At 49.8% G+C, this 15196-nt stretch overlaps 1 protein-coding gene across 2 annotated transcripts in view; it reads right to left on the reverse strand.

Annotated features, from left to right (window-relative positions):
- The window catches only part of NUP98 (nucleoporin 98 and 96 precursor), a 2071147-nt gene that overhangs the window by 205177 nt on the left and 1850774 nt on the right, over positions 1-15196 (reverse strand). For both annotated transcript variants that reach the window (XM_069640340.1, XM_069640339.1), the window contains exon 29: positions 8791-9012. In XM_069640340.1, coding sequence (XP_069496441.1) covers positions 8791-9012 — 222 coding nt within the window. The remainder of the gene's footprint in view (positions 1-8790; positions 9013-15196) is intronic.

Genomic DNA, 15196 nt, shown 5'->3' on the forward strand with positions numbered 1-15196 from the left:
AACAGGTGTAAGCCTCCTGAGAACCAGTAGAATGACCGGGATCAGCTGGAAAGCATGGAGCAGGTTGAAGTCCCACTCTATTTTCAAGGCATCCCCCCCAGAGCTTCACAACTAAGGAATTCCCTGGAGCAGAACCACTTGCGCTCTGTTAAAACTGGAAGCTAATTCTCCTCACCGGCCAGATGGGCTGCAATCAGATACACTTATCCAGAGCCCAGAATCACAACGGCATTGCTTCTCTGCAGAGGCAAGAAGCACACACCACCCCACTTGTTGAGGTAATGCATGCTACAGTGTTGTCTGTCAGTGTCCCGGACTGCTCCGATAAATTGGAGGGACTGGAATGGTGAAACCTGAGGCTTCCTGAAGTTCAGGGAGAAACCCAAGCTGTGAAGGAGAGGTTCCGGAGGGGATTACTGGCGGCTCGGGGGTGGTCTGGAAGGCAAAGGGCCAAATTGAGGCAGCCCCCACAGAATGGCCCCTAAGGCCTAAGCAAAGGAAGTGGTATTTTTCAATTTCTCAGCAAACAAGGCTATTCTGCATTGCACTGGGGACTAATGGCAGAAGTCCACTTCAGAGTGGCTTCACAGGAGGGGCTGTGGAGGGCACAGTGGAATTTGAAGCCTCTGCATTGTGCACAGCCTGGCACCTATCCCTGTAGGGATGACACTGCCCTTAATTGCCCGGCAGGGGGAAAGGGGATAAATCAACCTCTACCTCTTTGGGCATAATGTGTTAAGGGGCGAAATCCCCACTGCAAAGGACTCGCCTGCTACAGGAGTACCAAACATTGTGGTGAAGCATGGGCAGAAAGGAACATGGAGTCTGAAGGTGCTGGCCTGTGCTTTTTCGCCAGGTCACGATCCACAGAGGATTTAAGCCAGTTTGGCCCAGAGTTCCATCACTGGCCCTTCTACTGCCCGATGGAAAGGCAAATGTGTACATCTTTGGACACTCATCCAGCATGTCAGTAAGCTCATGCTGAATCTTCAGGCAGGAAGGGGGCGACAACCACAAGGTGCCCACCACCTTCGACCATTAGGCACCGAAAAGTAGCCTGTGGCTTGTTGGGGTGGCAGCTGCGAGCATGTCTACCTCGGACGAGGTGTCCAGGCAACTTGACTGTTGCAAGTCGGCTGCAAGATCCAGCGAGTCGTCCTATTTCCCATGAAACTTCTCTGGGAAATTCCAGGCCTCCCTTGGATGAAGAGGTTCCAGTCCGAAGAGGACAGGGTACCCCACCTCAGCATATATTTCCTCCAAATGGGACATGTATGCTCTTCTGCAGAGTGGGCAAATTCCCTGAGGACCGTCGCCAGCAGCGCCCTGAGGGAGGGTCCAGAGGATCGACGACCAAAGACAGAACTGTGTGACCCTTGGACATGATCTTATTGCATACACTTACAGAGTACCTGCTGATTTATCCGAACGTAGTGCGATCCGTCAGCGAGGCCACCCTCTTCTGGGTCGAGGCCGCTGAGTGGTGCACCTGTCAATCTACTTCTTGAAGTGTTTCTTTTTTCTTGTCCTTTTGGACAGGGAACGATTCCGTAATTTATTGAAGCACCTTTGGGGGCATCGATTGGCACAATGCACAGTCCTGTGTGCTGTGGCCTTGACCAAGACAGTAAATGCAAATGCCGTGCAGGGGTCTGAAACGGACATTTGGCGCCCACAACCTGCGCAGAGCTTGAATCCCAAAGCCATCATTCGATTGGGAATGTCGTTTAATAATGAAAGCTAAAAGATTTGAGAAAACATTTTAAATCATTTATAAAAGAAGTATTCCCAATATTGACCAGAGTGCGCGGTAAAGAGGAAAGGGTCACAGGGGCGCAGCGCTTCTGTATATACTGGCCCCAACCTCATTTCTGGTCGATGTAGGGTCCTTAGAGGAGTCGGGCAGAGCAGATGCGCAGCTAAGCTGCACCCCCTGGCGGTGGAAAAGTCTTTGAAGAGCAGCTGGGCTTGAAGATAAAGATGAGAAATCCGTGGGAGGAAGAAGTCCATTAGAATGTCTATACAATCGATCTGCACAAAAATGAATATATTATAAATGAAGTACAACATATTTACAAAGCAATTAAATTATCTTTTCAGAATACTAGAAAACCAAAAGGGGTAACCCACAGGGTCAGAAAATGTTTGCACAAGTCCATAGAGTAAAAATGTGCTTTTAGTGTGGCTCACTGGCCACTGCAGAAACCATTATTCACAAATCCCAATGTTGGTCTATGGGCCCACAGAAATGAATGTGAGCCAATGTAGTTAAGAAGTGGCTCTCATTCATTTCACAGGGCCCCAAAGGAAAGTGACCCAGAGAAAGCATCCAGAGAATTGAGAAGAACCAAACACGGTTCAACTTGCTACTCCATAGAGCCAGATTGCTAGAGCAGCAGGCGAGGCTGTAGCTGTCAGCCGGACTGGCAATGTCAGCAAACGACACTGTCAACAGAGGGACAGACCTCTGACCCCAGCTGAAGTCACAGTGACCCTTGGATGAAGGTTGGGTGAGAATGGCAGGCCTGCAACTTTGGTTTGGCTATGGAGCAATAACAATCCTATACATGGGACACAGGGACGGTTAGTGGAGCAGTACACCACTGTGGGACTCCATGCCAGACTGACTGTTTCAATATCTTGCTACACTGTTGGGTTGTCCAATACAAAGGTCCAGCAGAGGCAACAGCTATGTCGGGACTCCACAAAGATGAAGGGCTTGGTTTCCAGGATCAAGCACAACAGGAAAGCCATAGACCTAGCAATAACACAAACTCCTTAAGGACAAATGGTCCAGATACCCTTGCTTGATCAAGGGAAAATAGCACTGTACACAAGGTTCCTTCTTTGCATCTTCAGAGTATTTTGTGGTGCACAAAAGATAGTTTTAAATCTACCACCAGCCAGTCTTCGCTGGACGATCCCCGACCAAATGCAATCAGTTTCAAATGCCCAAATTGAGGGTAGTGGGTGCTCCTAACCTCCAATCAGGTATACGTGCACCATTACAACATTTAGGGGCAAGTCAATCAGTGCTGGCCACTACATAATCTTTTGTGGGCATTCTCCCAAGCTAACCCTGGAGACTAATTCCATAGGAATCGCAAATCTCCAGGCCAAAAAATTGACTCCCCACCCCCCTTCCCTCTCAGGTACTCCAACACAGTTCTTTGTGAGATTGTGACTGGCACAGACCCTAACAGTTCTTTGTGAGCATCAAACCGGAGCTCAGGTTAGGAAGGAACAAGTTACTTACCTGTAACTGTTGGTCTCTAGCATGGGTCTGGCATGGATTCACATGCTCATGAATATTCCCCATCGTCAGGCTGGGAATCCTCGGTAAAGAAAAAATCAGTATCAGTTTCGTTTCTGATCTGTCTTTCTTAGTAGTAACCAATCACTGATCTCTGGGTCATACTGCCCCAGCAAATGACTGCCCTCTCCGTAAGCCCCGCCTCTGGCAGCCATCCTCAGATTTGGTAGCACGCCAAGTGGCAGTATGACCAAGTGAAGAGCCGCAGAGGGGTATGGTGGGAGGGTTTGCATGTGAATCCATGCCAGACCCATGCTGGAGAACAGCAGTTACAGGTAAGTAACTTGTTCCTTCTCCAGCATGGGGTCTGGCATGGATTCACATGCTCATGAATAAAAGAATACATAGCAGTATACACATGCATATCCACGGGAGGTGGCAACGGGCTCAACATTAAGCAATGCAACAACTCAACATTAAGCATCTCTTACCTCCTCACCAGGCTCACCTTCAGCGAACAGCTTGGCCGACCCTGGACTCCTCCCTGGAGTCCCGATCAACGCAGTAGAATCTTGTGAAGGTGTGCGTCAACCTCCACGTAGCAGCCCTGCAGATGTCCAGCAGGGGCACACCAGAAAGGAACGCCGTGGCAGCAGCAATCGCTCTGGTCGAATGGGCTCTCGGACGGCCGGGCAGCGGTCGGTTTGCCAACTGGTGACAATGCATGATGCAGCCGGAGAGCCATCTGGAAATGGAAGTCTTCGAGAGAGCCTTCCCTTGATTCACAGACCCAAAGTTCACAACCAGTTGTGACGTCTTCCGAACTCTTTGTGCGGTCCACGTAGAACTTCAGCGCTCTAGCTACATCCAGCGAGTGCAAAGTCCTCTTGGCCGGTGTCGAAGGCGACGGAAAGAAAACTGGTAACACCAAGGGCTCGTTGAGGTGGAAGTCCGACGGCACCTTGGGCATGAAGGAGGGGTGCGTCCTCAGCACCACCCTCCTGTCATGAAAAGTTAAGTATGGAGGCTTGCAAGATCGTCCTGGTATATCGGGAGATGGCAGCCAGATGTATCTTTATGGAGGCCTGAGCCAGTCCAGCCTTGGCCAGCGACAGCAGGTACGGCAGCACTTGAGGGGCCGTAATTCGCAGAGGGTTAATCTTCTGTGCACGGCACCAGACAGAGAACCTCTTCCATTTATGACCGTAACACTTGAGAGTTGAGGACGCCCTGGCCTTTGGAAGAACCTCTCTGCAATCAGCCGGGATATCGTACCCTCCAAACTCTAGTGCTGCAGGAGCCAGGCCTGCAAGTTCAGCGACTGTGGGTCGTGGTGGAGAATGGCGCCTCCTTCTCTGGAGAGAAGATCTGCGTCTGCCTGCAGCCTGACTGGCAGGGACGTTGACAAATGCAGAAGGTCCAGGAACCAGACTTGCCTCGGCCACGCCGGTGCGATGAGGATCATCCTGCACCTGGACTTCTTGAGCTGGTTGATGAGGCTGAGCAGCAATGGCAATGGAGGGAACGCGTATAGAAACAGGCCGTCCGAAGGGAACGAGAAAGCATTGCCCATGCTCCTCGGCTATGGGAACCTGCTGGCGAACCTCTGGCACTTGGAGTTTGTCGCCGTCGCGAACAAGTCGATCTAGGGTTTGCCCCATCGTTGGAAGAGTCGATCCACTTGATCCTGGCGCAGTTCCAACTCGTGGCACGAGCACAGCTCCCTGCTGAGTGAGTCGGCGATGGTGTTTTTTATTCCTGCCAGTTGGAAGGGAACCAGAAACATCCCCTGGGCGACGGCCCAGTGCCACAGATCCTGGGCCTCCTTGGATAGGGCTGGGGATCTGGTGCCCCCCTGCTTCCGTATGTAGAACATTGTGGTGGTGTAGTCTGTGTAGATCCTCACCACTTTGTCCTTGAGGGACGGGAGGAACGACTTGAGAGCCCAGAACACTGCTCGGAGCTCCAAGATGTTGATGTGACGGGACCTCTCCTCCGGGAGCCAGAGGTCTCTTTCGTGGAGATCTGCGGTGTGGGCCCCCCCAACCCTCCAGAGAGGCGTCCGTAGTCAGTCTCTTGAAACGCCGGGGTTTGAAAGTCCGTGCCCGTCGTGAGGTGAGCCCGGGTGCCCCACCATAGGATCGCCCGACGGAACTCCTCGTCGAGGGGGATCCTGTCCTCGAAGCAGCCCCTCGCCTGAAACCAGCAGGCGTCGAGGAACTCCTGTAGCGGATGCATCCGAAGTCTGCAAAGGGGCACAAGGTAGATGCATGAGGACATCATCCCGAGAAGGGACTTGATGGACTTCACCCTGGCCACGTCCGTGGCTAACAGGTGCCGCACCTTGCCCAGGATGGTCTTGGTCCTCTCCTCTGAAGGGGAGGCCAATTGCTCCACTGTATCGCGCTTCGCCCCCAAAAACAGTGCTACTTGCGATGGAACCAGGTGGGATTTGGGGTAGTTGATGGCAAACCCCAGCTCCGTGAGCAACCGGACGGTCCTCGCCGTATGATCGACGGCGAGTTCCCTTGACCTTGCCCGGATTAGCCAGTCGTCCAGGTAGGGGTAGATGTGGATCCCCTGCAGGCGCAGCCGCGCCGCCACTGGTGCAAGGCACTTAGTGAAAACCCTGGGTGCCGACTTTAATCCAAACAGTAGGGCTCTGAATTGGTAGTGGCGTCCCTGAACCACGAACCTGAGGAACTTCCTGTGCCTTTTTAGAATGGGGGTGTAGAAGTAAGCATCGTCCAGGTCCAACGCCGATAGGAAGTCGCCTTCCTCCAGCTGTCCCAGCACGTGCTGGAGGGTGACCATCCTGAATTTCTGCGCCTTGATGTATTTGTTTAACCGACGCCCGTCTTCTTTCTGACGAGGAAAGACCGCGAGTACACTCCGGAGCCCCGGAGCCTCCTGGGGACGAGCTTGATGGCACCTTTTTTGAGCATAGCCTTTACTTCCAACAGTAGTTGAGGGACGTGATTCTCCTTCCTGGCCACGGAAGGAATGCGAGGGCACTTCTTTGGAATTCCAGTGAGTGCCCGTTGGCCAGGGTGTCCAGCACCCAACGGTCGGTGGAGATGGACTCCCACACGCTGATGAATTTCATCAGCCGGCCTCCCACCGGGGTGCTGTCCGCTGTGTCATCGCCGCCGTCATCGTCCGTCCCCGTATCCTCTCCCGGCGAGGGGTATGAGGGGTCCACCGGTCTCGCAGGCACGAAGGGCGAGCGGGGTGGACGCTCCTCCGCTTATTCGGAGGGCTTCCCGACGGGCCTGGTTCTGGCTCCTCCGTCGGGGTGCATGGCAATCTCGTCCTTATCTCGGTACATAAGGATTGGATTGGCAACATAATGGCCGCCGAGCTATCCTGGGGCTCTGGCAATGGCTGCGACGGACTGGATGGCAGCTCCCTTGGGCCCTGTTCGTCGTCGCTATCTTCGATCACGTCAGCAGGGACCGTCCCCTGGGATCGAACCTTCTCGATGAGGCCTATGGACCTTTCATTGAGGCCCTTCTCGGTCTCCACCAGTTCCTCCTCAGAGGCTGATTCCGAGTCTGTAATGGCCACCTGCCCCCCCACCCCTCTTTCAGCCGGGGGCTTCACGGGGGTCTTAGCGATGGGCTGGAAAGAGGATTCCCTCCACGGCGGCAGGGATACTCTGGGCCCAGAGGCCGTTTCCATTGGCGTAGTCTCAGCCGGCTCTGCCATGGTCGCAGCGACCACTTTGGTAGAGGCCTTAGCCGGGTGGATCAAAGACCTCACCACCTTAGGGGGGAGGGTCAGCGCCTCGCTCCCCCTTTGAGATCCACCGGGTCCGCTCCAGTGGCCTACCCGGGTTCTCGGACTTCCTCTTCCCCGAACCAGAGCGCTGGCTCGTGGTCGAACGTGCCGGGGAAGTAGCGCCCTGCTTGGCAACCGAAGAGCCCGAACTTTTGGCGCTCCCGGAGCCCACAGACTTGCGGTGCTTGGCCTTCTGTTGGGCCCCCATCGCCGGGGCGCCCTCAAAGAACTTAGAAGCCCGCTCAGACGACTTCTTCGCCTTCTCACTTGCTGTGCCCTTCTCCAGCCAGGTGGCGAGGCGGGAACGACGATCTTGTTCGGTCCGTTCCGAAAGGTTCTTGCAGAACGCAGTGTCCTTCTCCACGTGCGTCTTGTCCCCATGGAGGCAGTAGAGGCATCGCAAAGCTCGTCCTGCTTGAAAACGTTATATAATCCGCATCCAGGGCAGTTCCTGAACAGCTTGGATCCAGGCGTCGAGCTCCCTTTGTACTGGGCCATGTTGAGGTAGGCCGCAGATCTTCTGGAATCCTCCAAGAAGTGTAAACTCGACGAAAACTTCACCCTTGAGGGGCGTAGAAGAATTCCGAAACTGGTCCCCGTTATCGGAAGTAGAAACGGTGGAGATTGAGGCTCGATTAAACCGAAAAAATGAGAAATACTCCTGAAAAAGCGTGAAAACGCAGTAAAAAACTTGAGAGCTAAACACGAGGACTCCCAACACTTGAGCGTGCGGTAAAAATATGAGGATGGCTGCCAGAGGCGGGGCTGAGGGAGAGGGCAGTCATTGTCTGGGGCCTGTATGACCCAGAGATCAGTGATTGGTTACTACTAAGAAAGACAGATCAGAAACGAAACTGATACTGATTTTTTTCTTTATCGAGGATTCCCAGCCTGACGACGGGGAATATTCATGAGCATGTGAATCCATGCCAGACCCCATGCTGGAGAAATTACCCTGCATGGAAATGTCTGGTCTCCACCCAATCACATAATGGCAACAAACCACAGGGGACTTGCGCATGGCTTTAAGAAACGTTAGACTCCCTTTACTTTGGGAGTGCCTAGCAAGGACAAGGCCTCCTGTGAGGCAAAAGGTCTACAATTGTGCAGCCACTGTTCAAAAGTAAAATTCACCCACGCTGAACAACTGTCTCGTTCAGGTTACTGACCCAAGGAGACCAGTAAGCACTGTAGCAGTAAGACCAACTTTAGGGCTAGAGTGTCCGTAAAGACCTACAATTATTTAAGTCACATCCCACACCAAGATTTGGATGGACCTCACAGGGTATAAACGTTCAGAGCATCATACAAAAGGATCATAAAATGTAGAGGACCACAAAGTTGGCAAAACATGAACTTTCTAACTTCGTTTTTTTTTTAGAAGCATTCCAATGACACAATGGTGTCCTTTAGGAGCTGTTGCAGGAAGATGTGATGGTGATGATGTACTGTGTATGGTTTTGGTAGAAAATACCTCATATTCCCCCATGGGGCAGCTCTTTATTCAATCGAGCAACTAGGCATTTATCTCAGGATGCCCAGAAGTACTAACAGCCCTTGACTATAGTAACCTCATCTAAATGCATCACTCTTACTACCGTCCTTACCATACTACCGTATGGCCTTGGCTGACTTGATCCATATTATCTTGAAGATCTCCTGGTTCCCAGTTAGTCCCTCACAGAGTGCCAATATCCAGCCAAAAAAAAAGGAACAATGGAATACCCATTCAAAATGTAGGAATAAAGAAAACTTACTGTGCATTTTTGATGTGCAGTAGAACAAAGATCGCCCATTCCCACAGCCCTACATTCTCTAGCTGGGCGGCATAGCTGGCATGCAGCACTCCTTGGCATTGTTCTGATAAATGAGTGTAATTCAAGGACTGCAGTACAGTCCACAGATGCCAACTAATACGGTAGTCCAATGGGTCGGATGTCACACTGCTAGGATCAAGCAACTGGTAAAGATCATAGTGCCTGAAAAACAAACCATTGAAGGAAAACAGCAATCATTAAAATGTGTGTAATAAGTAATTTCAATAAATTATCAATTCGAAAACGGTGCATATTTTCTAAAGTCTTCAACTATGGTAGACGTTCAGATTTAATGTATAACTTGACTATCATAGGCTGGACCAATCTGTAAACTTTATTACCAAACCTGGCGCTAGCAATGCCAAATACTATTGCAACCCAACAGTTTCTACAATCTGATATAAACTAATGTTAAGAGAACCATGGCAATATCAAATAAAGAGGGAAGATTGCTGGAAAATCAACTTATCTGTGCATTCACTTCTCAGCTCGGTCATTATGCCACAATGAAAAGGGAGACCCGTTACAAGAAATGCTCAGTTTACCTCAACCACATGTGGTCCTGCCTGCATAAAACTGAAAGAGCAGCAGATTCAATTTGACTACAGGGAAACATCATTACCGAGTCAGTTGGGGAACCACTCAAAAGAAAAAGGTATTGTCTGGTCTGTGGGTTCTTGTACTTCTGTTGGCAGGTGTCTGTGTGTTGTATAAATATCATATGGAGGGTAAATTAAGCTCACCCACCCTTTGCGATGTCTGGAAAAAATCCTGCACACACTGTCCCCTGCTAACCCCCCCCCTCTACATTCAGAGCGTATTAGCCAAGATCCCCAGTGATTAGCCCTCCAGCCCAGATCGTAACAAATTCATGTTTTTGCCCTGAAGACCAAATACCAAGTAGGTCCACTGTGCACAAAGCCCCTTGCAAGGCAGTGTGCTGCCTCACTAAAGGGGAAGTGTGGTGCCTGTTTTTATGAAATCGATGGGAGCCCTTTCTCTCAGCCTAAACATTCCTGCCGCCATGAAGCCTTAGCATGGTACGTGGGGAAATATGGGGCATTCATAGATTGCCACCCTGCCCTTCATCTACCAGTTCCACAATGTTATCTATTGGGGTTCAGAGAGATAACCTAAGCACACATGCCATCACCGACACCCTCACCTGACATGCAAGCTTTCCCTTTACTATATCCGTTGTTGTATAGGAGTCATGTGAAGTTCGAAACTTTACTCAAGGTTTGCATTATTCCATGCTGCCTGTGTCCTGGTTAAGTGTGTGAACCTTTTGATATTTGCAAACTAGTTTGTGACTGCATAACAGAGTTCATTCTTGAACCCTAACACACATGTCTGTTTTGTAAAAAATGCATTGGGTTTCAAACCATTGCAAAGCCAGTGCCCACAGAATGATTTCCATACTCTGATCGGATAGGCCTGTAAGGGCCATGTGGCAGTTAAGGGCATTGTAAAGTGGAGGGTGACGATACTACAGTATGATACTGCTGCTGTTGAGATCGATATCACCCATTAGTTTGAAATCCCTGAGGTCAGTATGGTTGTTTGGGTTTGTTGAAGTCTTAGGTGGGACTAACCTCGATTTAGTGGCCAGTCTAGAGTGAGCCACTCCATCCGGGGGTTCTACTGTTTGCTTCTGTACTTGCTGCCTGAAGACAACTGTGAGGCCTGTTAGGGGGAATACTCTTCTAAGGTTAATTTCCCTTACCTATAGAGTCCCCCAGCAGCTTTGCTGGATTTTAAGGGTTTATTTTCTTTCTCCTGCTAAGAGCGAGACCCTTTTTTCCCCACTCTTAGTGTATGTTTTAGGCTACCTTGTGTGCTTATGGTCTATGGGGTTTTTCACACCCTCATAGGAATCATCTTTTTAACATGTGTTACACAGCACCCTCAGTGAAGTGACACAGGGGTGTCAAAGTGACCCCCAAAAGTAGACTCCATACCCTGGGACGGACTGTCTCCCAGGGCATGTAAAGTCCCCATTGACTTTACTAGTCAATAATTATGAACTAAACCAGTACAACCCATCTTACTATGGAAGTACTGGAAAGGGTTAATAGTTTTTCCCTAGTGTTCATTTTCGAGGGGGTACCGTACAGTCCCTCTCTACAAAGTTTCTGGCTGGTGGCAGTGGTTAATACCGTAAATATTTGACCGCAAATATTTCCCTATGGGATTTTCCCATTGTTCGAGGCTACCACTTTTACTGACAGCCTCTAACATACCGCCGGTTTATTTTAATATTAACTTTAATCCAGTGTTTTTTTTTTTGCCAGAACTTTAATAATATTTCTTTCTCGTGTCTTTCTCTGAAATCCTAACCCAGGTCGGGAATCCTTTGTGCGTCATTTTGGCGGGCTTCTGCACAGAAGCCCTCCTTTCGGCGCCACTGAGTCTGGGGTAGATCGGATGCGTAGGAGGGGGAATAGGCACCCTGGACAAGGTTGCCTACGCAACCCAAGTCGCACTCTGCCCTGACAGGCTGGGGCGGGGGGGGTTCTCCCGCCAGGAGAGCCACCCCACTGTGTGAGTGACAGCTAGCCTGTATGAATGGGGGTCTTGCTGCATAAAAGCAAGTTCCTGAGGACTGGAGGACAAGACGTCGCCACTGGAACTAAGAAACCGAAGAGGAGAGGAGCCAAAGACATCTGCAATGACTGAACTGCCAGTGAAGCCCTGCTGCAGGGTCTCACCACTTTTACTCCAACGACGAAGAGAAGATCTGCACCTGCAAGAGCCTTCTTCCCTTGAGCTAGTGGGACCAACCAGTTTGTCAATCGCTTTCCGGGACCTGCCTTGGTCGAATTGCCAGTGCCAGACACTCGGAGACCGGATAGCCAGGAACCCGTCCACCACAACCGCGATTTAAAGGAGCGTACCTTTTATTCGTTTTGGCAGCACCGCGGCTGGATTCATCCCTGGGCAGTGCAGTAACTCGGACCTTCCTCCACGACGAGAGCCTCTCTTCCTCTGCTGGATCTCCCGAACTGCAGGAACTACCACAACCGCAGGAGCCTCTTCCACTTTAAAGGTACATTGTTCCGCCAGGCCTCCCGTTTCGTTGGGTATCGCTAAAGGTGTTTTAAATCCTTTACTTACCTACTGGGTTGGCCGCCCCCCATCTAACATTGTCTTTTACCTTCTGCAACCGCCTTTTCAAATCGTTAAATAAATACTTGACTGCAGCTACTAGAACAGTTTGATCCTGGGCACATTGCCTTGTACCATTGACTCTGACAGAGGCCTATTGACTCTGGCTAAATCTGTTACAACTGCCTTCTCTAGATTGCTTCTCACCTGGAAATGTGTTGGTGCACCTACTTCTTATAACCACCTTTTTCCTTCCCCGTTTTAATATTGTGAAGTGCCATTTTGCTCAGTTTTCACCCCAGTATTGCATATGCTAAAGTACTGCCTTGCCTAACTTGTTCACAATCTATTTGGGAAGTGTTGCTGGTGTGTTAAAGAGTCTAAACCTGAATAACTTGTTCTTTCCCTCCCTCTAAAGAAATTGTTAGAGTGCCATTTCTGCTTAGTTAACACTGTGCCGTTTTGCTCAGTTTTCACTCTTGCTCAAACCTGTCTACAATTTAAATAGGGAGTTGTGTATACCTTTCCTGACTTTTTTTTAACTTACTTTAATAATAGTGACTTGTGTGTGAACATCAGTGTGTAAAATAAATATTTATATTCTTTTTGATACAAAGCTTTGGTCAGTGTTTCCTTGTTCCACAGTATTGTAGTCCTATTGTGTAAACCCTGAATACTGCTCATCTCCCACTTGAGATAAGTCTGACTGCTTAGTCACAGCAACCAACTAAATCTTTTTGGTACATGCTGATACCAAAGGGGATTTATTGCATATAATACCTGTAGTCTTAATCTTCTGTAGTGCTCCCTAAGGGAACTGCACAGGATTCTGCCTAACCAGGCCTGTGCTAAAACTGCTTTGGATTGTACTCATCTAGGGAGCATGTCTTCCTGTTGTGAGCCCTGTTCGTAATGAGCATTTCTATCAGTTTTTAACAATTGTATCTGCTGTATTAGCTGCAGAAAAACAAGACTGTGCTGCAGTATGTATTAGTTTGGTAGACATTTTCTCTATGTTCAACTAAAAAGTAATGACCATCAATGTAAGTGACCATAATCGGCAGGGTTGTATCCTAGTCCATAGTCCCCTTTCCTCTATACTGCATGGGCGTCCCTTGCTAAGGACAGGAGACGGAACCTTTTTCACCAGAAAATGTTTTTCCCCCCTTAAAATTCAGAGGCATGCAGAAGCATGGCCCTGAGAGCATGCGCTCTCCTGATTAAGCCCACCAGCACCACTACTCATTCCCCTTTGACGTGTCGACAAAATTAGAATTGCTTAATGACACCAGTTTTATTAGGGGGGAGGATGGTGGGGCATATGGAGGAAAGGGGACTATGGACTAGGAGTACATTAGTCACTACGGTGAGTAACTTATAATTACTCCTACGTCCCGTCCCCTTTCTTCGATAATGCATGGGCGATAACAACAATGTAGCCCCAGGATGGAGAGGCGACCCTCCTAAGAAAAACTGTTCCTTAATACTGCCAGACCAAATGCTGCGTCTGACCTGGAGCTGGCATCCAAGCAGTAGTGCTTGCAAAAAGCTGAAGGCATAGCCCATGTAGCCGCCTTGCTGATGGCCTGCCACGGAACGTGCCTCTGAAAAGCCACAGCCATAGCCCCGATAGCATGGGCATGCATATTTGCCGGGAGCGGTTTGTGCTGTCCTTCATAAGCCCCTTTGATGGCGGCTACCATTCATCTTGCTATGGAGGTTTTGGAAGCTCGATTGCCTGGCCTTGACCCACCGAATGTGACAAAGAGCATTTGCAGAAGCTCTTGGTTCTGTCCAGGTATAATTTTAGAGTGCGCCTGACGTCTAGACAGTGCAGAACCATCCGAGTGTTGTCCTTAGGGTCTGCGTAGAAAGTGGGTAACACTATCTCCTCAATCAGGTGAAAAGAGGATACCACCTTAGGTAAGAATGCAGGGTGAGTTCCAAGCACCACCTTGTCCTTATGGAAAGAAGTATAAGGCCCTGAAGCCACCAGTGCCTGGATTTCACTGACCTTGTCTGCAGATGTAAGGCCCACCAGGAGGGCTGTCTTAATGGTGACTAGTCTGATGTCCGTGGACACCATGGGTTTGAATGCGTTAGGGAGAATTCTCAATAAATGGCTGATTCCCCTTACCTAATGAGTCCCTCAGCAGCTTTGCTGGATTTCTAGGGTTTATTTTTTCACCTGGTCAGAGTGTGAGCCTTTTTTCCACTCTTAGATGTGTTTTGCTGTGTGTATTTTCACCGTTTGTGTGATCTTGGGCACTGGAACCTCACCTACTCCAAGTGCACCACTTTTTTGTGTGTGTTACACAGCACCTTCAGTGCGATGACACAGGATTGTCTTTGAGACTTCCCTCTGACTCCATTTTTCTGGGGCCGACTACTGTCCCCCGGAAACAGGTAAAGTTGCCATTAACTTTATATAGTCACTTGAGTTGCAGACCCAGTACACCCCATCTTACATGGAGTACTGGAAAGGGTTAACTCTTCTCCCTTTTTGTCTGTGCCTCTTGGATCCTCGTTTCGCTCCCTTAACTTTAAGACTTGGCTGGTGGCAGTGGTAACTACCCTAACCTTTCTACCGCGATTATCTTATATAGCGTGGTAATGTTTTAGGCTATTATATTAGCCTCGAACATAAACCCGCTTGACCAAATACATTTTAGTTTGGCTCCGGCTGGGTTTATTCGCCATTTCTTTCTGTTAAAGTCTTTCTCGTATTTTTCTCTGCGTGCCAAACACGAGAGGATTCCTTTGTTCGCTGTCTTTTCACGGGCTTCTGACCAGAAGCCCTCATTAAGGCGCTTGATAGTCTAGAGGATGTGAGGGAGGGATCTTCAAACCCCTGCCATGGGTTGCCTTAGTAACCCAAGTCACATTCTTGTCTGATTGGCTAAGGGGACTGGCCTTGCCAGCCCGCCACCCTGCTGTGTGATTGACAGCCAGGTTGTATGAATGGGGGAAACTGCATAAAAAGCATGTCTCTGGGTCTGGAAAAGCAGAGTCGCCACTGGGACGAAAGTACCAACGAGGAACTGGAAGAAGAGGACCCCTACCACGACTGAACCGCCCGGTGAAGCCCTGCTGTAGGTCCGAATCTCCAAATCCGAAGACAGAAGACCCTCCAGGAAACTTCTTCCCTTGAGCTGGTGGGACCAACCAGTTCGCCCAAACTACAAGCCAGGACCCCTCCTGTGGTTGAATTCGCTGTACAGAGCTACAGTGGGCCGGA

The sequence above is a fragment of the Ambystoma mexicanum genome, chromosome 7q (assembly GCF_040938575.1).
Source record: "Ambystoma mexicanum isolate Mex_15411 chromosome 7q, UKY_AmexF1_1, whole genome shotgun sequence".
NCBI classification, from domain to species: domain Eukaryota; kingdom Metazoa; phylum Chordata; class Amphibia; order Caudata; family Ambystomatidae; genus Ambystoma; species Ambystoma mexicanum.